We start from the raw sequence: 21,960 nt of genomic DNA on the forward strand, positions 1-21,960 counted from the left end.
GCCATACGCTCAGGTGGTCAAGTGCGTGGAGCGCCCGGAGGAGCAGCCTCGCGAAATCGACCTGTGGCTGCAGAGCGTCCAGGAGCTGCACCGGGCCAGGCCGCCGCCCACGGTGCGCTACACCAGGTCGGTGCTCTGCGCAACCACCGGCGCGTCGGAACGAGCCTGCACGTCAAGAACACCAACATTATAAATTCGATACAGGTTAAACTGACAAATAATATGCTGTACGTAAACAATTTAATGTTCAGACTAAACATGGTTCTAATACTGTACTCTATATGTTAACATGTTTAAATTTCAATTATAAAACAACATTGCTAAAATATATATGAAGCGTTCTGCCGCATAACTTTTGCCACTGTTCATACAGTAAAGGTCTTCAACTATCAGTACAGCCCCAATATTTTGTTGGAAAACATTACTTACTACTACTAATTCAGCACTATCATGGGTCACCCTTCAATAACAGCGCTATGTTTATGGTATGTGTTCGGAAGCAAGTGAGTGGCTTGCATTTGTGATGTATTGCAGAACTTGAAATTTGCCCTCGTCCTTGCCAAGCGTTAATTAAATTCACCTGCAAGGTTACTATACCATTTTAGTGACATTTGTAATGTTTCAGAGACGTTATAGATAAAGGAACATTAATTAAAGTCCGGCCCAAAAGAGAAGAAGTAACATTGTTGTGACGTTGTGATAGACACACTGCAAACAAAGGGGGACGATACCCTGATGGCGGGAGGCGATAATCGCTGTCCTGCAGGGACGACGATTCTAGGAAAGTGTATATATCCAGTGGCAAGCCGCTTTATCAAGGCTGAACAGTAGATATTGACACAACAGGCTCTTCACCTCCCGTCGCGGCGTCTACGTGCGGGAGGTGTGATGCACCTGCAAAGCTGTGGCTTCAGAGAGCTGAGCTTAATCCCTTAATCGCAGTAATAGCGCAATTTAGAAACGCACAGCAAGAGTTCGCGGGATATCTCTGACTGGGGAAATCTCCAACGCTGCGACTAGTTCCTGCCCCCAAAACCGGTCGGGCGGCCCTGTTGAAGGAGTTTTTCTGCGCAGAGAAGTTGACTTCCAGATTTCTGCAGCCCACCGTGTACACGGTTTTTGCCGCTGTTCTGATGCTCTCTCACTATGGTTTGGTTTAGGGGGGTTTAACGTCCCAAAGCGACTCAGGCTATGAGGGACGCCGTAGTGAAGGGCTCCGGAAATTTCGACCACCTGGGGTTCTTTAACGTGCACTGACATCGCACAGCACACGGGCCTCTAGAATTTCGCCTCCATCGAAATTCGACTGCCGCGGCCGGGATCGAACCCGCGTCTTTCGGGCCGGCAGCCGAGCGCCATAACCACTCAGCCACCGCGGCGGCCCCCTCTCTCACTATGCCCGACGACGCTGTCACCACTAACGAAGTTGCATGGCCGGCGTTTACAACCTCTACAAAAGACGAATTTGTGACTGGCTGCCAGCCAGTCTGTTTTTTTTTTTAAATGAGCTAATATTGCAAACACGAGGATTCAAAGCGGAATCAAAATAGAAACTGACACCGCTGTGGCTGCCCTCAAGGGCAGACATATTGGATTACCAGTAGCGCCACCCTGGCGTCCTTTTCGGTAAGGAGTGGTGGGAACACATTTAAATCTTTTTGTGAGAATGCACCCAGTGCGAAAATACAAGAACGCCAGTTCATCGGGGCTCTCTGAAAACGCGGCGCAGGAGCATGCCCGACGTGGAGTCCCTGATGCAGGAGTGGCCGCCCGACTTTGAGGAGCTGCTGGCAGAGGTGAGATCCACGAGGCCCTTATTCCCCCCGATGGGCACAAACGTGGAGGCTACGAGGGAACAGGCAGAGAACAAATGGCTTCGGAGAGGAAATAAGCTCACGCAAGGTCATGCGAAGGCAAGAAGAAGAGAGTTATGGGGGATGAGCAGGTAAAGAAGTTCGAAGGGAGACCGGCACAGGTACGGGAGAGGCATTTGTCCTGCAGTGGGCGTAATAGGGCTGATGATGATGGTACGAGAAGCTGCCGCCGCTGCATTTTTTGCATCCGATTTATTTTGCCTTCATGATGATGAGTGGCACACAAACCCAAAATTACATCCGCACCGCCCTACTACAGATAACCTGGCCGCGTCACCTATGCTAGCGCTGAGCAAGAAGGGGCAACGAAAAACGGCCTGGCCCAGTAAGAGTGCTTTCTAACGTCTCCGCGCTGAAAGTTAGCTGCGTGTGTATCGGTGCTATGCACAGCCGCGCCAGTGCTTGCTAGTTCACCCCCTCGACGTTTACATTTACGGCACCCGATGTGAACCGAATCGTTTATGTGTCAGTCTAACGAAGGTCGAGCCTCCTTACTCGCTGCAACCCTTTGGAGAAAGCTCTCGTGACAAAATTAGAAAATAAAACAGACAAAAAAGACGGCAGTAGTTTAACCTAACCGCGGTTGGTTTTACTGTGCAGGCGCAGGTGCCCACTGCACAGCTGGAGTGCTCGCTCGAGGAGTACGCCACCATGGCCTGTCGTGAGTGCTGCTGTGAGGCAGAGCTGTTTTGTGTGTTGTTGAAGGTGGTGGACACTTTTATTGACAACGATGTAAATGGTGTGGGCGAAGCTCCCTACATGGCTCTTGAATGCTCCCTCACTGTGAGGAGGCACCCTTACAATGCGAAGGATAGCCCTTGGATAGCAATCCTTCTCAGAGTGCTGGAGATGAGCCGGCGCTGGTCTTGAGAAGTTTCGGCCATAAGAGTCTCCCAGTAAGACTGCGCCACATGGTCGGTGATGGGGGTGAGCGAAGGTGTGGCATGTGAGCAAGGTGTGTAGAAAGTCTCCTGGTTTGCCGAAAAGTTTGCATGACGAGGGGAATTGGTCTGGGTATCGGGCATATAGTAGTATGGGGTATGGAACAGTCCTAGTTTGTAGTCGTCGCCAGTGTGCGGCCTGCGCCATGGTGAGTGATGGGTCTGGGGGTGCATATTCCCTTCGTTGTTCCCGGTAGTACGAGAGAAGATCACGAAAGGAGAACAGGCGCTCCCCGGCCCGTAGAGGGAGCTCGACTCCTCCTGCCCGGAATGTGAAACCTTGGGCTAAGGAATGAGCCTCCTCGTTGCCAGGGAAGCCGGCACGTGCTGGCGTCCAGATTAGAGTTATGGGTCGCCGGTGCTGCCAGAAGCGTAGTAGAAGAGCAACAGTGCGGGATATGTGGAAGGAATGCTTCATAAATGAACAAAAAAGACAGACAGGAAAATGAACGCGGAACGTCATGCTCAATAAGTGCCGCCTAACACGTGTATACAAACCTCGCTCTTAAGTACGGCCGCATCCGCAGTTTGTCGGCCCAAAAAGAAAAAAAATCTGTCCGCCGGACTTGTTCATATAGTTTTACACACAGTAGAGACATGACCAAACTTGTATTGAAGAAAAAAACACGACCTCAGAACTTGACCGCAAGCGATTTTATATCAAATGCATGACCATACGGGAAGAGGTCATGCGCAGCGACACAACAGACACCGCTAAGCCCAGACACAAGTGATATCGCACGGCCGCCAGAATTTGATGACTTTGCATCATTCTGATTAGACGCGATCAGCTTGTGAAGAGTTGTTTCACGTGTAGCAGACATGGCTGAATTGCAAAGACGCGCATCGATTGACGGCACGATGCACAGGAACTGTTTATGTAGCACAGAGGGAGCTGCGACGAGAATGCCGAAATGAAACAGGTGCACCCTCGCACAACAAACGTAATCAGCGATGAATGAGAGCTTTTCTTTTCCGATCCGACTGGCATGCAACTTCAAGCCACAAAAGGCCGGTCTCGGCTTTGATGTATTTTTACCGCTACGGGCAGAAAAACACGCAGGTGTGATTTCACTCGACCAATAAGGTGATGCCAAATAATCTTGAGGCAACGACACACTGCCTTCAGGAAAGTATACAGGCGTTATCCACGGTGTTGGACCACAGTTACGCCATAACTCTTCATCGACAAGGAGGGACATGCTGCGCAAAAGCAGCTTTGGCCGACCAATAGTGTCTTGTTGTTGTGGCGAAGTGTCCCTGCTAAGGTGGCTGCACATCGCTCCAGTGAAAAATCTCGCCATCCGCATAAATACGTTCCTTATATCAAGAGAACTGACTTCGCACCATCTCAGGAAGCTCCCGAGGCTTATGCGCCGTCTGACTGGGTGGCAGTAAGCAAATGTCCTTCAGTCATCCCGGCAGCTGGACTGGGCTCCGAGGCTAGGCCTAGAGCCACCGGTGACGCGCTGGCAAAGGTGGTTTCGCCGGCGTCGGTCCCTGCTCCCGGTCCATCAGCGGGAGCGCACATCCCGCCTTATCCAAATGCACCTCAGCCCGCGAGCGATCTGCCCGCTGGGCGGAACTCGGCAATGGCTGCCCAGCCTCCACTCCTGGATGGGGCTTCAACCGTGCAGCGTGAGGAGGAGAGCTCTCTAATGGACCTGTCTTCAGCACCTCCATCCGTGCCACCGGCTTCCCGCAGTTCTCAAAAGCGCTCATCAGGGGACACTGCACAGGATTCGTCTTCTGCCAACTGCAGCTCACAAGGCAAGCGTTCCTGCCCAGCGTATGCCTACCAGGTGGCTGTGCCGACATCGGAATCGGTATCGTATAAAGTGGCCATTAAATCTCTGGCAGCCAAAAGCCTGACAGACATTCCGAACAGGATTCTTCAGGCGAATCTAGACGCGAGTCTTGGGACCAAAGGTTTTCGTGGCTTCACGTCTAGAACGAAATCTAATACCATCGCTGTGTGGCTCCCGACTTTGGCTGCTGTCGAGCGTCTGCAAACGCTCAAGTGCATATCGATTACAAGTGAGATCTCGGTGCCGGTCCAGGTGTACCTAGCAGAAGGTTCGGACCTACAACGCTGTGTTGTTTACAACGTCGACGTTGCCGAAGACCAGACGACCATCCAGCGTGAGCTGTACTGCCCAACCCACCGTGTCTTCCAAGCGCGGTATATGGGAAAGGGGCGCTCGTGCATCGTCACACTACAGGGCCCACCAACTCTCCCAGAACGACTTTACTACTATGGCTGTATTCTGCGGCCTCGCCCTTACAAACCGAGTGCTGTCTATTGCTACAGCTGTTTCATACCTGGCCACATGCGCCGATCATGCCCTTTTGCAACGCAAGATGAGGCTCGGCCACAAGGCACACCGTCTTACAGGTGCGGACTTTGCAAGACTGACGACCACGAGATCACCTCTCCAACTTGCCCAACAAAACAGAAAGCAACTGAGAAGGTTAGGCGTGGGATCCGTAAGCAAGTGCCTCCCAATGAAAACAGAGCCCCGATACAGACATCCAACAGGTTTGCGGCTCTTCAGTGGGATGAAGACGACTGGCCGGAGCTTTCTGAGCCCAATCAACCTGCAGACCCTGCCCAACAGTCGTACAGTGATAAAGTGCGCAAGGGTCGCCGTCGCCTTCAAGCTACACAAAAGCACAGCATACTGGCACCTCTGCGTGAGGACATGGCAGCAGTTGGCGACCAAATTGCCCGCCTTTTAGCCGAGGTCTCTAAGCTACAGCAACGCCGTGAACTGCTTGCTCCCCGTAGACAACCAGTGGAATTCCACTCCACGCCAATCAATGCTGCGGCGCCTTCGACTACGTCCAGCCCTCATGCGTCTTTCGCCGACCCTACCAGGTCTTCTGCATCACTGTAGGATAACTCAACATCCCTCCTCCGATTTATGGTAAACCAGTTATCTAACCTGACATCGGTTCTACTACAACGCTTGGAAGCCTAATCGAAAATGGCGAGTACACTTAGTTCTGGTGTGATCCAATGGAACTGCAGAGGCCTCTCCACAAAGCTGGGAGAGCTCAAATCTCGACTTCGCATGAACAAGCTCCAGGTGTGGGCCCTGCTACTGCAGGAGACCAATGCCTTGCCATCCATTCCGGGTTTTAATGGATACATGTCTCCTTCAATGAACGACCGTCGTGTGCACTTGCACCTCCGGGAAAGGTGGCGGTGTACGTTGATGCGCGTTTTCCTCAAGTTCGCCTCTCTCTAGAAAACTGGTGCACCTCATATCAAGAAGTAGTCGCAGTGGCTGTGAAGCTTCCCAAGGCAACTGTTGTGGTCGTGTCATACTATGTAAGACCCGCCGGTGGAGCTCCCTCCCGCATTATTCTGGGGTGGTTATTAACTCTACGACGACAGCACCCAGGGTGGCCTGTTTTAGTCGGTGGTGACTTTAACGCCCCTCATCCGGACTGGGGGTACCCCACTTCAAGCCCCCGTGGTAGGCGTGTGCGGGACGCATTCGCGGATGCGCTGTTTGCTTTACTCAACCATCCAGATTCAGCAACGCGGACTGTGCGCCTTGCTCGCAGTCCAACATATGCTCCGGACCTTACGTGGTGGTCAGTAGCCGGGACTCCATCGTGGCACCTGGAGCCAGACTGCTGGGGTAGTGACCACCATCCTATCATCATCGGCCTCCATCCATCAAGGGCCCGCCGATTACGCCGTAGGTGTTCTGTGGTCAATTGGGACACGTTTCGCACCACCGTCGAAGACCTCTCTCTGCAATCATCTACACTACTTGTGGACTGCATACAAACTGCGCTGAATAAGGCTACTGCTGTCACCTGGACGGACGTGAATTCCCGGCGCCGGATGTGGGTCTGCTTAACCTGTGGGCTGCTCGCCGACTAGCGGAGACGGCAGCTTCCCGAGACCCGACTTCTGCGCTAGCACGGACAAGGCTGAATTACCTTACTGCCAAGGCCCGCAGATATGAACGCGATCTCTCGCGACGGCAGTGGAATGCATGGTGTGAGCAGTTCTCGACAAAGTCATCGAATGCTGCTCTCTGGCGAACGTTTCGTGCGATGGAACATGGTTCCCGTCGTCCTGACGCAGCGGCCACAGCATGCTTCTCAGCTAACTTAGCTCCGGATGATTTCGCCAAAGAGGCAGCGCGGCAGTTTTTCCCCCAAGTATGATGTGTTGCCTCCAAGGGTCATAGGAGCCCCATTGGCTGTCATTCCAGCATATGTCGATAAGCTCCCATCTACAGCCGACGCCGAGGGAATTGCAAGCCCATTTTCAATGCCCGAGTTGCTTGCAGCAATAGACGAGGCCCGTCGGAAGACTGCGCCCGGTCCGGACTCCATTCCATACGAGGTTTACAAGAACTTAAGTTCCGCTGTACTGCCTCAACTCCACGCCACCATCAACAAGGTATGGATAGAAGGCGTCGTACCAGAAATATGGAAATCGGCTATTGTGATCCCCATACCAAAGCCGGGGAAGCCGCCGACAGACCTCGGAAATTTCCGGCCTATATCACTTACGCCAACATTATGCAAGCTTACCGAAAAAAATGCTTGCCACACGACTGTCGTGGTGGCTTGAGCACCATGGTTTCTATCATCCCGCCCAAATTGGCTTTCGTACGTCCATGGGTACAGAAGATGGACTGGCTGTCTTGGCGTCAGCAGTTCTGGCCTCAACTCGCAGCCACAATGTACGTACTGTACTGGCCATGGACGTTGAAAAGGCGTACAATAATATCAGTCATGCTGCCATCCTGGAATCGCTTGACATGCTGCATTTCCCCGTTATAGAGTGCGCAATTTTGTTAAATCCTTCCTTGAAGGCCGACACTTTGCCATACGCCTCGGTGGTGAGGCCGTCGGATCATTTGTACCCCTTCGCGGCGTTCCCCAGGGATCGGTGTTATCGCTAACATTATTTAATATTGCTTTTATCCCCCTTGCTTGGCGCTTACATGATGTCTCTGAGATTAAGTTCTTATTGTATGCTGATGATATAATGGTGTGGAGCACTCACAATGACCTGATGACTGAAGCAGCAGGCCTACAATCAGCCATAGATATTACGTCGACTTTTGCTTCAATTGGTCTGCAGCTTTCAGTAAGCAAAACCACGTTCGTGTCAGTCGCCAACCGCTGGGGCGCCGTAAACTGGCTGCAACACCTATTCGTCTCCATCTATCCGGAACTCCAATTCAAGAAAATTCGACCGTAAAAATCTTAGACTTGACAATACACGAGTTAGGAACAGGTACTGCTTGGCTTTCTCGGGCTAAAAAGCAAGCAATTCAGACGTTGGGTCTGATCAGACGCATTGCTCCTAAAATAGGCGGAGCCCGCTCTCATGTTGCACGACAGTTGGTGCGGGCGGTTGTGCAACCGCGCCTCGTTTACCAAGCCCAATTCCAGCATTTGACGAGGGCTCAATGGGATCATCTAGAAGCTGTTAATCGAGAGGCAATGACGGTCATCACTTGCCTTCCCCGCATTACCCCGATCGTGGCGCTCCAAGAACATGCGCAGCTGAATACACTAGAAGAGCTGGTGTAGACACGACGCGATGCTCGCCGCCTAAAGTCAAGCCTTACACACACAACGTGTGCACTCAGGGCATATGCTTCATCGCACTCCATTCTACAGCCGCCCCCGTCAGTTCTTCCTCCTTGGCGTTTTGTGCAGCTAGGCGACAGCAAGCCAACTGATCTACGTCGGCCATCATCTACCCGCGCGGCATCGTCGTTTCGCGACCGAATTATAGAGCAAGACGCCAATATCTGCCGCATGGCTCCATCGTTATGTACGTTGACGCAATCATCCAGGCCTGCGAAACGACAACGGCAGTTTACTATCCTTGCAAGCCTGCTCTGAACGAAACGTCAAGGTTTTGCCTCTCAGAACCTCCTTCCTCCTTCTGTGCGGAGATGATTGCTGTTCAAGAGGCACTTTGCTCTGTGACCGCCGTTCCCATGCTACCCACGGCCCGCATTGTCGTTCGCACCGACGCCCTCCACGTCACACGCCTACTACGACGAGTCAGTCGCACCCCAGAAATCTGCCAAGACATCCATCGTCTAGCGGCACGCATCCCGCAGCAAATCCGTATTGAGTGGGTCCCGCGTGACCTCCTGAGCGCACAAAGCAGCGCAGATTCTGCGACCCGCCTTTCGACCCCAACCTCGTCTTTGCCTCGAGTTCTCACTCTGGATGACACCACCCTCCTTTTAACAAGAAAGGAACACCTCCGGCGCCGCACACGTGTTCTAATCCCTCCGTGTGCGGTAACCCTCCCCTGTGGTCTTACCCGTGCAGAGGAGGTGGCGCTTCGGAGGATACGGGTCGGGGTTGCCCTAACTCCAGGTGTGACACGCAAGTGGCTGCATTTCAAAGATTTATATCCCCGCCCCGGGTGTCCAGTCTGCAAGAACAGAGACTGTGAGGCGGATATCCACCACCTGTTGTGGGACTGCCCGGGGCTGCAGCCGACGAGAATTCGGCACCTGGCGGCAGTGGGACTCTCACCGGACAATCCGAATTCCTATATTGCCTGGACACAGGGTCCATATCATCGTTCACTTCTTGATTTCATCAAATCAGCACACCTTTTTTTCATTTAAGTACTTTACTCATCTCTCACTTCATAGTTTTTATGCCCTGAGGCAAAAAAAAAATCGCTTCAAAAAAAAAAGAGACATTTGCTGTCCAAAAAATGTTAAAACCGCGCAAAAGACTAGGACATAGGCAACGAGGAACATGCAAAACACCACGGGCGCAGTTTTTGTGTTTTTAGGTTTTATTCGTTTGTTTTTATTTGTGATGTAAGAGATGTATGTTCCTCGTTGCCTGTTTCCTCGTCTTTTCCGCAGTTTTAACATTTTTTGAACTATGAACCAACTAGCCCGCAAGAAAGTCCCACATTTACTGTCCTTAAAGCGGCTACATCTGAAGTACCAGTTCCGTGACCTTCCGCATTAGAAAAAAATTGCTTTAAAAAAGCATGCAACCCATTATAATTCCAGTACACTAAAATAGCGAGAATAGGCAATTTGCCGCATGGTTTAATGTACACTGTGTATTGCGCGGTACTTTGTTTTGCTGCGTCCTTGGTCTCTTCAAGATGGTCGCCAACTTGCCGTTGATAGACGTGTTCTGCACGTTTTTACCGACTGGACTGTATGCGAAAGAAGGTAAGCGGTGCGAATGGCTCCTATTTGGCACGTGTTGTATAACGCGTGATCCTGCCGTACTGAATTTTTCGTACACTGAATAGCATTGTGGCCTTCGTCAGATATTTCTTGCGGTGTGGATGACGACGCTATTCAGAAAGGCCCGAAGGGAAGTTTGATCAAAGTGCCAGCTCCAGGCATATCTACTCGACAATGCCAAAGGCCTCAATTGAAGCATACTCGTTATACTGTGGAGGGTCGTGCTTATCACCCGCCTTCAAGAGTAGACTCTCACCATAATTGGCGCCTGCTGCCCAGCACTGAATCAGCGAGATGGGCCTCAATAGTTGGCTGCTACATGTAAATTTATAAACGTTGCTATTTGATACCTACACCTCGGATGGCCGCCTACAATTTAATTACTGTGACTGTTGGCCACCTTTTCTCATTGTTGTAGAATTATATTTGTTATGGATATATTATGTGACCTAAATGGTCTAGATATTTTTATTATGCTAATCTTTAGCCGGTCCTTTGCTTCGAGTAGAGCCATTTTGGGCTGCGGAACAAAGTACCAGCACGGCCCGGCACCATGGAGCTCATGCGCCAATAATCCCATTCAGCTTCATGTTTTCAAAGTTCCCCGGGCTGTTTTTTTTAAATAAACATGATTTTGCACAAACTGCCTGGTGTCATAATGCACGTTTACAAATATAAGCAAGGCAAAAACAGTTTTGAAAAAACAGAAAAAAAGAAAAAAGACATTTCATGACAATTTTTTTGTAAGTGAAAACAGAAAACGTTTGTTTAAAAACATAAAAGCTCAAATCAGAAAACACAACACCACAGACAATTTCTGGCAACGCAGCTGCCAGAAAATTTCTGTATTTTTCAAGAAAAACTTAGTGGAGCCCGCATGGCTCGCGCCTCGAGGCTTTTTAACGCGAAAACATTATTTGGCGCATCGGAAACGAAACCTGGAATTGTCGTCGTTGACCGCATGCAGTCACAAAAAATCCAAGATGACGTCTTCATGGTATAAAAAAAATTGTAGGGGCCACTTTACATTCCATAGATCCCTGGGATACCACTGCCCTGCGATGGCAGGTGCTCCCAGCGGTGCGCCTTGTGCGAGCCAGGTTGCTCTTCAGTTAACTACCACTTGCCACGGTAGGCAGGTTGTGATGACGCCACAAGGTAGTGTGACCTAGTCAGCCCACCTGCCTCTTAGGTTGCTCTCTGGGGACCTGCATGCCAGGGTCATGCCCGTGATTTTTCGCCCACAACGCCGACATCACATTATATTTATTATTTACAACATACTGCTAGCCTCATTTGAGGCTGTGGCAGGCTTGGAACATAGTATAGCACAAAAGAGCAAAAAATAGTGCACACAGCCAAAGAAAAAATCGCAAGAACTCAACTTTAACTGTTTATCAAAACACCGGACAGGCCGAATTTGAAAGTTGTAAACGAACAAAAGAAACAAAATAGAAACAGACACTGTAATAGCACGGAGAGTTAAGCTAGTTCGTGCAACATTCTTAAACACAGCGCAACAGACAAAGGACAAGCGAGTAGACTGGAAAGCGCTATCTATCAACGACTTGGTTTACTGGAGGAACGCGTATATGTACAAAAAATGTTCCGACAAACAAGAAGCTTCCCCGTTCCAAACTAAAGCTACTGATTTTCGGAGAACAGCAGGTGCCCAAAAAACACCAGAAGGTTATAAGGCTGGGACCATAGCTCTGTGTACAGCCGATGCTAGAAAAAAAAACTGAGAAGACTGGCGAGGAACATCTCCCACCAAGCTCCGCAGAACGAAGGAGCCTTGTTGACTGCGTTGAAGCTGTAAGTGTTCATAAGGAAAAAAGTAACAGGGCTTTTAGCCTATCTCCCTTGGTTAATTTCCTGGCATCCCAAAAACTAAGGGCAATCCTTTACGACAAAGGAGGATTCTTCATAATTATGCCAGAAACCCTGTTCAAGATTTTTTTGCGTCGTCAAACAGCGAAAAAAATACACAAGGACACTTGGAAGGAAATACACAGAAAGAAGGACACGGAAGTGTCTTTGTGTTCTTCGTGCGCGGTTTTACGATGGAAAAAAATGAAGTACCAGCTGGACTAACGCTCTACAACCTTTGTCCGCAAGTGTCATACACCACGAGTTCGTCCCACAAGGGCATGCGGTGAATCAGGAGTTTTATATCCGCCTGCTCCAACACACGCATGATGCACTGCGACGTCATCGCCCTGACTTATGGGCACCTGGACAATGGAGCCTTCTCCACGATAACGCAAGGCCGCACGCTGCTCTCAGCGTGACAAAATTTCTCACCAAGCACAGCATTACTGTACTTCCCCATCCGCCATACTCGCCTGACCTCTCCCCATTAGATTTTTTCCTGTTTCCTCGCGTGAAAAAGCCCTAAAAGGTCGCTGGATGGGGAGCGTGGAGGCCAAAATAAGCTGACAGCCCTGTCAGAAGACCGTTTTCCAACTGTTTCCAAGAGCTCAAGAAGCGTTGGAAGCTGTGTATAGACTGAAAGGGAGACTATTTTGAAGGGGTGCTGCTCAAATGATTTCAATCTTAAACGCATCTTCTTTAATGGACTCAGTCTCGGAACTTTACAGACAAAGGTTGTACCTTGCCAAACCATGTTCAAGGAAAAGCGAGAGTAGCCATCCACAAGTATTTCAAGATTGTAAATGCCCAGGTAAAAAGGAATAAGATGGAAGCTTCACAGCTTTTGAGCAGTCAGGGCTTGGAGCGTTTATACTCTTCTATAAAAAAAGCAAAAATCAATTCTTTGGAAGTATTTTTGCAGCAAAGACGCATAAACTGGGGATTCCATTTCGATGTATTATCACTGAGCGAAACACATGGCAGCATGCGGTGTCAAAGTTTCTGCAGAAGTGCCTTGGCACACTAACAATTGAGGATCCTTTCCTTGAGTCAGATTCATCTGCTCTTGTCGTATATTTGTCACGTCAAAACCAGGCGCCTGTAGGGGCTTCAGTATAGACTTTCAGGACCTGTACTATTCGCTTCCGCATGAACATCTCTTGGCATGTGTTCGCAAATGTATAACAGATGACAATGACGAGCAAAACTTCACCTCTGTGGCATTTTTCTAGAACTGTTGTCCATATACCTGCAATCCACATTTTTTCAGTTTGAGGGCAAATGTATTTGTAAAAACAGGCGTGTGCATTGGGTTGAGTGTGGCACCGATTTTTAGTGAAATTTATCTGAGTTATGTTGACAAGGCCATTATTGATAACATATGTAAAAAAGGTCTTCAGTTACGTCGACAATTACCTTCTGTTCGTAAGAACGTATGACCTCTCCAAGTGCATCGAGGACATTCTTAAGATATTTCGTGACTTCACTCTCGTATCTTCGTCTGGTTATGTGGTTTCGCTTCTTTATTTAGGTTGAATTTCAGACAAGACCATGTTTGTTGGGCGTTTGCACCAAAATCGAAGCCTTTGCTCAGTTTAAAATACGGCCATTCCAAGTTAGTCAAGTGTGGCATAGCCGTTTCATGCATAGGTTCAGCAATCTTGAAATCCTGCGAGCATGCCATTAAGAATAGATTTAACCAGTGTCACCACTTCGCGCACTTTTGCGTGCGCTCCCAGACACCCTTAGAGCGTGTGGGGGTAGCGGTCTCGGTCACAAAGGAGATGCCCTCGACTCAGCGTGGCAAGCTCACCCGGAGACCAGCTACCAAGTGACAAGGGGGTTGGTCGTTTTGTGCCCAGCTTTCGCAGGTCGCAAGCCAGAGAATGGGTCGGAGCCAAAGGTTCACAAAACAAAACAAAGTTTATACAGCAGAGAGACGATACAGAGGCTTTCACAATCACTCGCACGAGCGCATACGAAGTGATTAACAAGTACAATGCAACTCGTGCAATGTAACAGTAGAGGTAGATTACAATTCAACAAAATCTTTGCGCCAAAAGTGCACTAACACAGAGAGAGACAAACAAGACACAATTTGTTCACCGGGCACTGCGACAGTCCGCCGACCTGAGGAGCATAGCGGGGCCGATCCGCAGACTGGCGCACGTTGCCTCGCCGGTCCGTGGCTGGGCGGTGGTGTTCCCCCGGGAGTCGAGCGGGCGCGCTTCTCGGAAGCTTAAACGGCGGCTCGGACTAACCGACAGCGGTTGAAGCCCCTCATTTATAGGCGCAGCCCACGTCTGTTTGTTCTTCGCGCCAAGGCAGGCGCGCACATACACGCAGCAACAACTGCACAAGCTCCTTCTCGCGCCGAGCGCGCGACCTCATTGGTCGAGCGCGGAAACCACCTTCTAGAACAATCTAGGTGATTCGCGGCACGCGGAGTCATCGGCGCAAGAGCGAAGGGGAGAGAGTATCATATTAGCGCGGACAAGGTTACCTCCTTTCCGTCGACAACGAGCAGTAACTACTCCCACATTCTATAGAAATCGACGGCGCGCGCGGCCATGGCTCCCTCGGCGCCGCACCGGCGAGCTGAGATGCAGCAGTACGCACAAAGCTACGCACTCTCCGGGGGTCCTTCTCTGCTGTTTTTGTTTTATTTTACCGCGCGCGGGCGCGATTTCTTAGGCGCAGCGCCGGTTTTTTTTTCGAAAATGCGCCGAATTTTGTGACAACCAGCAGGTGCACAAATTGAGGTCAGCAGGCTTTCCTGACGATGTGACCTTGCTCGCGTGCAGTAAGGTCCTGAAAAAAGTAGTCTACTATACCAAACGACAGGTTTCTGAGACAACCCGTAAAAAGAAAACTATTGCGGTCATACCGGATGTTCATGGAATGTCGTACCGCCTAGTTGGACATAAGTATGGAGTAGAAGTTATGTTTTCTGCGCCCATTAAGCTAGGAAGCATTTGTGCCAAAGTAGACGGAAAAATAGACGAGAAGAAACGATGTGCAGACCATGAGAGGTGCCAGGTAAAACATGATGTATCTTTTCTTCCGTGCTCAAAAGGTGTGTACAGAGTTCCATTCACATGTGGAAAGAATTAGGTCGGCCAAACAGGAAGATGTCTCAACATAAGGCTACGTGAACATGAAAACTCCTTAGACAAAGCGCCATCATCGAACCTAGCACTACGCTGCAAGGAGTGCAGCCACAAGCCCCTTTGCAAACTCCTTGGATGCCTTTGTTCAATGATGCGTCAGCGTTCTACGAGCACAGAGAAAAATTAACGAGAGAATTAAAAGAAGCCTACCTCATTCACAACAATTCTGACACGTGCGTAAGCACCCCTTCGGTCCCACAAAATCGCGTATCTTGACGAAGCTGGTTGATGTGAATGTTTTTACATGCAAACATGCGCACTGCTTCGTTGTCGGAACATTTTTTGTACATATTATAAGCACAGTGCTCGACCGTCGTCTTCATCTGTAAATATTCATTATCATCACGCGTCTTCGTCTTCGGAGGAGCCTGGCCGCCATACTTGCGAGTGGCAAAAAAACCTCGCTTCGTCCACACTCTCACAGCCTTACGAAAATTAGAAACTACCGTTTCCCAGGTTGTGGTTATGACAGACTCTCTGTCCATTTGCTCTTCCTTATCCTCACCCACTGAGTCTCGGGCATTACGCCTCTTTAAGTTCCTGATTCGATAAGATTGCTTTGGGTACCTGGTCACATGGGTTTTCACTTAAATGAAGTTGCAGATTCCTTAGCAAGAGCCTCTCTCTGCGGCCCAATTATTGCTGTTCTGCCGTGTGCGTATACAGCTGCGGTGAGGTTTCGCAGCTACACAATATTTCAGGAATCTGCTTCCTCGGCTCTTACATCATCTCCCGAATATCTGCATCTTCTGCATCCTTGGAGTAGCAAAGACTGGCGCTCACGCAGACTAGAGGTCTCTTTCACGCGCTTGCGTTGCCGGGTTCCCCTTCTAAATTTCTACCTTCACAGATCTGGCCTGGCGGCTTCCCCACTGTGTCCTTTTTGTGCCGAACCTGAGACAATAGATCACTTCCTGCTGTTCTGCCGCCGCTTCTCTCATTTGAGGAAGCGTCTTTTGCAAATTCCATTTCATCAACTGGGCTTGCCTGTGTCCTCCGCGGTTGTTCTTTCCATTGGCGCTTCTTTGCTTGGACGAAGCGACAGGAGTGTGCGCTCCGCTGTGCAAAATTTTCTTCAAGAAACTCAGCGCCTCCCATTCTAATTTCTTCTTCCCGCTCTCAGTCAGTACGTCATTGCAACTTTACAGGCATTGTATACTATTATGCACATTAAGCCATTGTCCCGTCTTCGATCTCCAAGTTAACAGGACCCCTGTCCTTCCGTCTTCCAATCTATCAGGCTACATCCTATTACCACCCCTTTTCCTGTCAAAACTTTCCTGTTTCCAGCAATTAACCGCCTGTGTCTTGGCCCCTCCCCCGTAGTGGGTATGTGCCAGCAACGTCTGAGGCCTTCCTTCCTTCCTTCCTTCCTTCCTTCCTTCCTTCCTTCCTTCCTTCCTTCCTTCCTTCCTTCCTTCCTTCCTTCCTTCCTTTCTTTCTCTTTCTTCCTTTCTTTCTTTTTTTCTTTCTTTCTTTCTTTCTTCCTTCCTTTCTTCCTTCCTTCCTTCCTTCCTTCCAAGTGGTGGAGTCTGCTCTCGATCCTGCGTCCTCTCCGCTGCAACACTGCAACTACGTTCCTGTCGTCACCTGGTCGGACCATCCCCCACGATTGAAACCGTCGAACAACATCGCAGTGACTCTTCCGCTGGCCTTGCCGGTCCTTTAATTAGCAGGTGTGCTTCCCCTTCATGCTGATCCATCCGCCCGCAGTCCTGACTCCAATGCACCCGCTGCCCCTCCGTCACCTGGACACCTGACGTGGACCGTCACCACCCTTCAACGCGATCCTCCTACATTTGTGGGTCTCCGTGGTGATGACGTCGAGGACTGGCTCGACCAGTACAACCAAGTAAGTGCCGACAATCGTTGGGACTCTGCCATGAAGATCATCAACGCCTCATTCTATTTAAGCGCTGTGGCAAAGACTTGATTCATCAATCACAAGGATGCTATGCTCGGTTGAACCCACTTCCGCTGTTTGGTCACCTAGCAGCTTCGGCAAATTTTTGGAACTGTTGGTGCAAGCCCGGCCACCTACAAAAAAAAAGTTAGATGCGCGTGTCCAGCTGCCCGGCGAATCCTACATGTCTTACATTGAAGATCTATTAAGCCTGTGTCGATGTGTCAACAGTGCCAATATCCGAGTACGATCGGGTCAGTCACATTCTTAAAGGCATCGGCTCATTCGCTTTTAACACGCTTGCTAGCCAAAATCCTACCTCAGTCCACGATATCCGCACCACAGGTCACCGTCTTGACGACCTCCAATCGCGCCGCTTGCAAGACGCCTGGGACCCCCGCCTTTCAACTGATGTGGACTTGCGCTCTCATTCGCTCCATCATCAGAGAGGAGCTGCACGGCTCCACCTTACTGCCGGTGGAATCCTATCAGCACCGGCCTCCGACCTCGCCATTGCGTGATCTCATCAAGGACGAGCTCGCTTCCGCCACTCGCCCCGCGACATCCGAACCATCTGCACCCCTTTCTGTGCCCACATATGCCCAGGTTGCTGCGTCTCCTGCTGCTCCCATCTATCCTTCACACTCGCCGCCCGTCCAGCAGACTGTCGCCTCCTTATCCCAGCGACCCGACACGTATCCAGCGGTTTGGCGCCCGCCTCCGCCTCTGCTACTACTGTGGAATTCGTGGAGATGTTGCCCGTGTTTGTCGTTGGCGTCCGTGCGATGAGCGTAACCTGTTTGGTCACTTCCGCAAAGACGAAACCTACTCATCGTATGGCTACCGCCCTAGTTTTGCAGCTAATGCTCCTAATCACGACGACACGTACTCATCGTATCCTTACCGGCCAACGTTTCTCCCCAATGATCCTCCCTGCTTCTCCTCTCCGTCGCCCTCTCCAGACCGCTCGTCGAACGTCCGGTCGTCGCGCCGCCGCTCCCCGTCACTGTTCCGCCGCTCCTTATCGCCTCTACGTTCCGCCTCTCAGACCCCTGGTCGCCATACAGAAAACTAAATTGTGCAGTTTCCGGAGGTAAATCTGCACCACCCGCCCACCCTTCAATTCCTCCTCCACCACCGCTGAACATGATAACCGTTGATCTTGAAGGCAGTATTGTAGAAGCATTGATTGATTGATACCGGCGCCGCTGTTTCCGTCATCAGTTCTGCTTTGTGTTCCCATCTTCGCAAAGTGCGCACTCCTTACTGCGGTCCTTCTCTCCGTGCTGGTAATGATGCATCCTTCCGGTCTGTGTAGAGCATGCGTCACTATCAACGGCATCCTGCACCACATCGAGTTCGCTGTACTTCCCTCCCGTGCTCACCCCCTCATCCTCGGCTGGGATTTCCTCCACTCCGCGCAAGCTGTTGCCCCCCCCCCCCCCCCCCTACTCTGCAAGTTGCTGAATCCGACCCTTCTGACACTCCTGCAGTGCCTTCTCATCTCTTGATAAACACCACAGACCATGTACTTTATCCTGGCTCCGGAGATGTCCTCTACCTTGCTTCCGCTCACGTAAACGCTGGGGACGTTTTCGCCACACCCAGCCCCCTTCTCTCCAGGGGCATTCTCGTCGCATGCCTTCTTCGCTTCGTCAATGGGACTGCCCTTCTGACTGCGTTCAATACTACGTCGGAGCCCATTCTTCTACGCGCAGGCACTAAAGTCGCTTCTGTGTCTACCGCTCAACCTGTCACCGTTCTTTCGTCGCCCCCATCAAGCTTCGCCATTTCGTCCCATGATTCTTCTCCTGCACCTATTTCCGCTGCTATCAGCAACGATCTGACGCCTGCTCAAAAAGCAGAATTGCTTGCCGTCTTGAACAAGCATGCCGCTATTTTTATACCCAGTCAAAAGTTCTGGGCCAAACCTCGGCGGCTACGCATCACATTCACACTGACGGTTCGCGCATCAATCGCCGCCGCCCGTATCGCGTGTCTTCTAGTGAGCGCAAAATTACTCAAGATAATGTAACCGACATGCTCAAGCGCCACATCATACGCCCTTCTTCAAGTCCTTGGTCCTCCCCAGTTGTGCTGATACAAAAGAAGGATGGTTCAGTACTCTTTTGTGTCGACAATCGCACCCTCAATAAGATCACTCGAAAGGATGTTTATCCACTTCCTCGGATTGACGGCGCCCTCGACTTTGACCCACTCTGCCCTCCTCCATTCTCTTAATGTTACACCTATCATTTTTCATTCCATAGCTCGCTGCGCTGTCCTAGGGTTGCCATTTTCTATCTGCCCCATAGGTGAGCACTGGTACAATACAGCTGATGTACACTTTTCTCTTCAGGTATATTGGCAAACTGCCATTCATGATCTGAGAGAACCTGCCATATGCGCTCCCTTACCACTTTCAGCACCTCTGTTGAACATTTCTTTGATATTCAGCATGCTAATTTTTAGACCCACCGTTCTGCTCTGCCTGTCTAACTCATTGATCATGGTTTGCAGTTAATCTCCTGAGTGACTTAAGCAGGGCAATGGTATCAGCGAATCGCAGATTGCTTAGGTGTATCTCCATTAACTGTTACGCCCTCAAAAAGAGAAATTCAGCTATAAATTATTTAGCCGTCGTAAGCGAGTACCATGGGGAAATGTCAATGTCTAGCGCGTTGTTGGGAAGAAGAAAACATGCAAGCAAAAATTTGGTATCTATAGTTTTTCAAAAGATGTCGCTAGCTCGCCGTACTCACCTAAAATACTCGTCATAACAAGTTGACCGTTCGTACTTTTCGAACAATGCAGTGTTGGTGGACGTCCCGGTGTACAAGGGCAAGCTTATTCAGTCGCTGCACGTCTTCTTCACCCTCTACACAGCATTCAAGAACTCACAGGTGAGAGGGCGCCTATCGGAGGGGGAATCGTGCAGCGAAGCATGAGCAGCTTGTGATTAGCTGGCTGTTATGCGCCACTGCAGCCGAAAGCAACCACGAAAGTTGCGCCGCTGTCTTGAAAAAAAAAAAACTGCTTGCGTGAGGGAAGGCCCGCATGCTCACTTTGGGAACGTAGTCGTGTAATCTCGCTTATATCCGCCGCCGCTGATTAGAGCGAAAGCTTTACTAGGCTATGTTGACAAGGCTGTGTCCACAGCAGTTGTGGGGAACTCAGAAGAGGTAGCGTCAAACAAGTGGTTGTAATCGAAAGAGGATGGTGTGAGGATGCTGCGCAAACAAGAATTTTCGAAATCGGATGAATAGTTAATTAGAGCCAAAGATGTCCAAAAAGTAGGCGGGACCAGAACAAGAGTGGCGCCAAATTTGAAAACACCGTAAGTGTGGGACCATGTGCCCAGAAGTGCGGGCGGAGCCAACGCGTGGCGCCAAATCTGAACACCCGAAAAGAATATTGCGATGAAACGAGGGAAAATGCGCAGTTAATCTGAAGCCAATCAATTAATGATTAATGAAAAGTTTTATGCATGAATTAGGGTGAATTAAGGGTGGTAATGGTGAATTATATATAATTAAAGTTTAATTATTTGGAATTAATGGTGTAACAGTGCGGCGCGGAGCGATGTCACGCCAAACGTGAAATGAGTATACGGATCCATCCGCTTCGATGCGTCGCTCCTACGCCCTTGGCGGTTTGCTGAAGTGACGTCATGATCACGTGAGACACACGGAGCGGCGGCGCACAAAAAAAAAAAAAACTTGAAATGCGGCGCGCCGCTTGTACGCCAGTCGCCCTCTTCCCGTTGCTGCAATCGCGCGCTGATGCCGTGGCGCTAAGAGAGGCGAAGAGGGGGCTTTCGCATTCCTCCAATGCGGTAAAGGCAGTCGCCGCTCTACCGCGGTGTACTAAGTGCTGACCGCCGTGCCTCCGCTCTCGGGGTGGGAACACCCTTTGTAGTTTCCCCCTCGCACTGCAGAGAGAGAGGAGGGTTTTAAGCATAAATAAGCTGAACGACAAAAGCTCACATGTTCTCTTACCAGTGAGAGCGCTCCTAAATAACATAAGTGCCTTACTGGGTGTCACCACTTCGCGCACTTTGGCGTGCGCTCCCAGACACCCTTAGAGCGTGTGGGGTTAGCGGTCTCGGTCACAGAGGAGATGCCCTCGACTCAGCGTGACAAGCTCAACCGGAGACCAGCTACCAATTGCCAAGGGGGTTGGTCGTTTGGTGCCCAGCTTTCGCCGGTAGCAAGCCAGAGAATGGGTCGGAGCCAAAGGTTCACAAACAAAACGAAGTTTATACAGCGAAGAGACGATGCAGAGGATTTCACAATCACTCGTACGAGCACAAACACAGTGATTTACAAATACAATGCAACCCATGCAAAGTAACAATAGAGAGAGAACAATTCAACAAAATTTATGCACCTAAAGTGCACTAACACAGATAGAGACAAGCGAACAAAACACAATTTGTTCACCGGGCACTGCGACAGTCCGACGACCTGAGGAGCACGATGGGACCGATCCGCAGACTGGCACACGTTGCCTCGCTGGTGCGCGGCTGGGCGAGTGGTGTTCTCCCGGGAGTCGAGCGGGCGCGCTTCTCGGAAGCTTAAACGGCGGCTCGGGCTGACAGACGGTTTGTTTGTTGTTGCCAGGAGGAAAAAAAAAGGAAAGTGCACAGGCCTGCTCACTGGCTCAAGACGAGCCACAATTGCAGATAGTAGGAGAGTTGAAAGGTTACAGCCCCTCATTGATAGACGCGGTCCGCGTCTGTTCGTTCTTCGCGCCAAGGCAGGCGCGCACATACACGCAGTATCAACTGCACTAACTCCTTCTCGGGCCGGGCGCGCGACCCCATTGGTCAAGCGCGGAAACCGCCTTCGAGAAAATTCTGGGTTCTTGCGATGCGAAGATGCTGGCGCGAGAGCAAAGGGGAGAGGGTATCACTTTAGCGCGGTAAAGGTCACGCCCTCTCCGCCGGCGACGAGTAGAAACTACTCTGACATTCTA

General features: G+C 50.5%; 1 protein-coding gene across 5 annotated transcripts in view; it reads left to right on the plus strand.

Annotated features, from left to right (window-relative positions):
- The window catches only part of IFT46 (intraflagellar transport 46), a 73,823-nt gene that overhangs the window by 41,629 nt on the left and 10,234 nt on the right, over positions 1–21,960 (plus strand). For 2 of the 5 annotated variants that reach the window (XM_077633575.1, XM_077633577.1), the window contains exons 5-9: positions 14–126; positions 1,730–1,796; positions 2,475–2,535; positions 16,754–16,932; positions 19,798–19,886. In XM_077633575.1, coding sequence (XP_077489701.1) covers positions 14–126; positions 1,730–1,796; positions 2,475–2,535; positions 16,754–16,932; positions 19,798–19,886 — 509 coding nt within the window. The remainder of the gene's footprint in view (positions 1–13; positions 127–1,729; positions 1,797–2,474; positions 2,536–16,753; positions 16,933–19,797; positions 19,887–21,960) is intronic. The other 3 variants (XM_077633576.1, XM_077633579.1, XM_077633580.1) reach the window with 3 other exon arrangements.

Source organism: Amblyomma americanum, chromosome 8, assembly GCF_052857255.1.
Source record: "Amblyomma americanum isolate KBUSLIRL-KWMA chromosome 8, ASM5285725v1, whole genome shotgun sequence".
NCBI classification, from domain to species: Eukaryota; Metazoa; Arthropoda; class Arachnida; order Ixodida; family Ixodidae; genus Amblyomma; species Amblyomma americanum.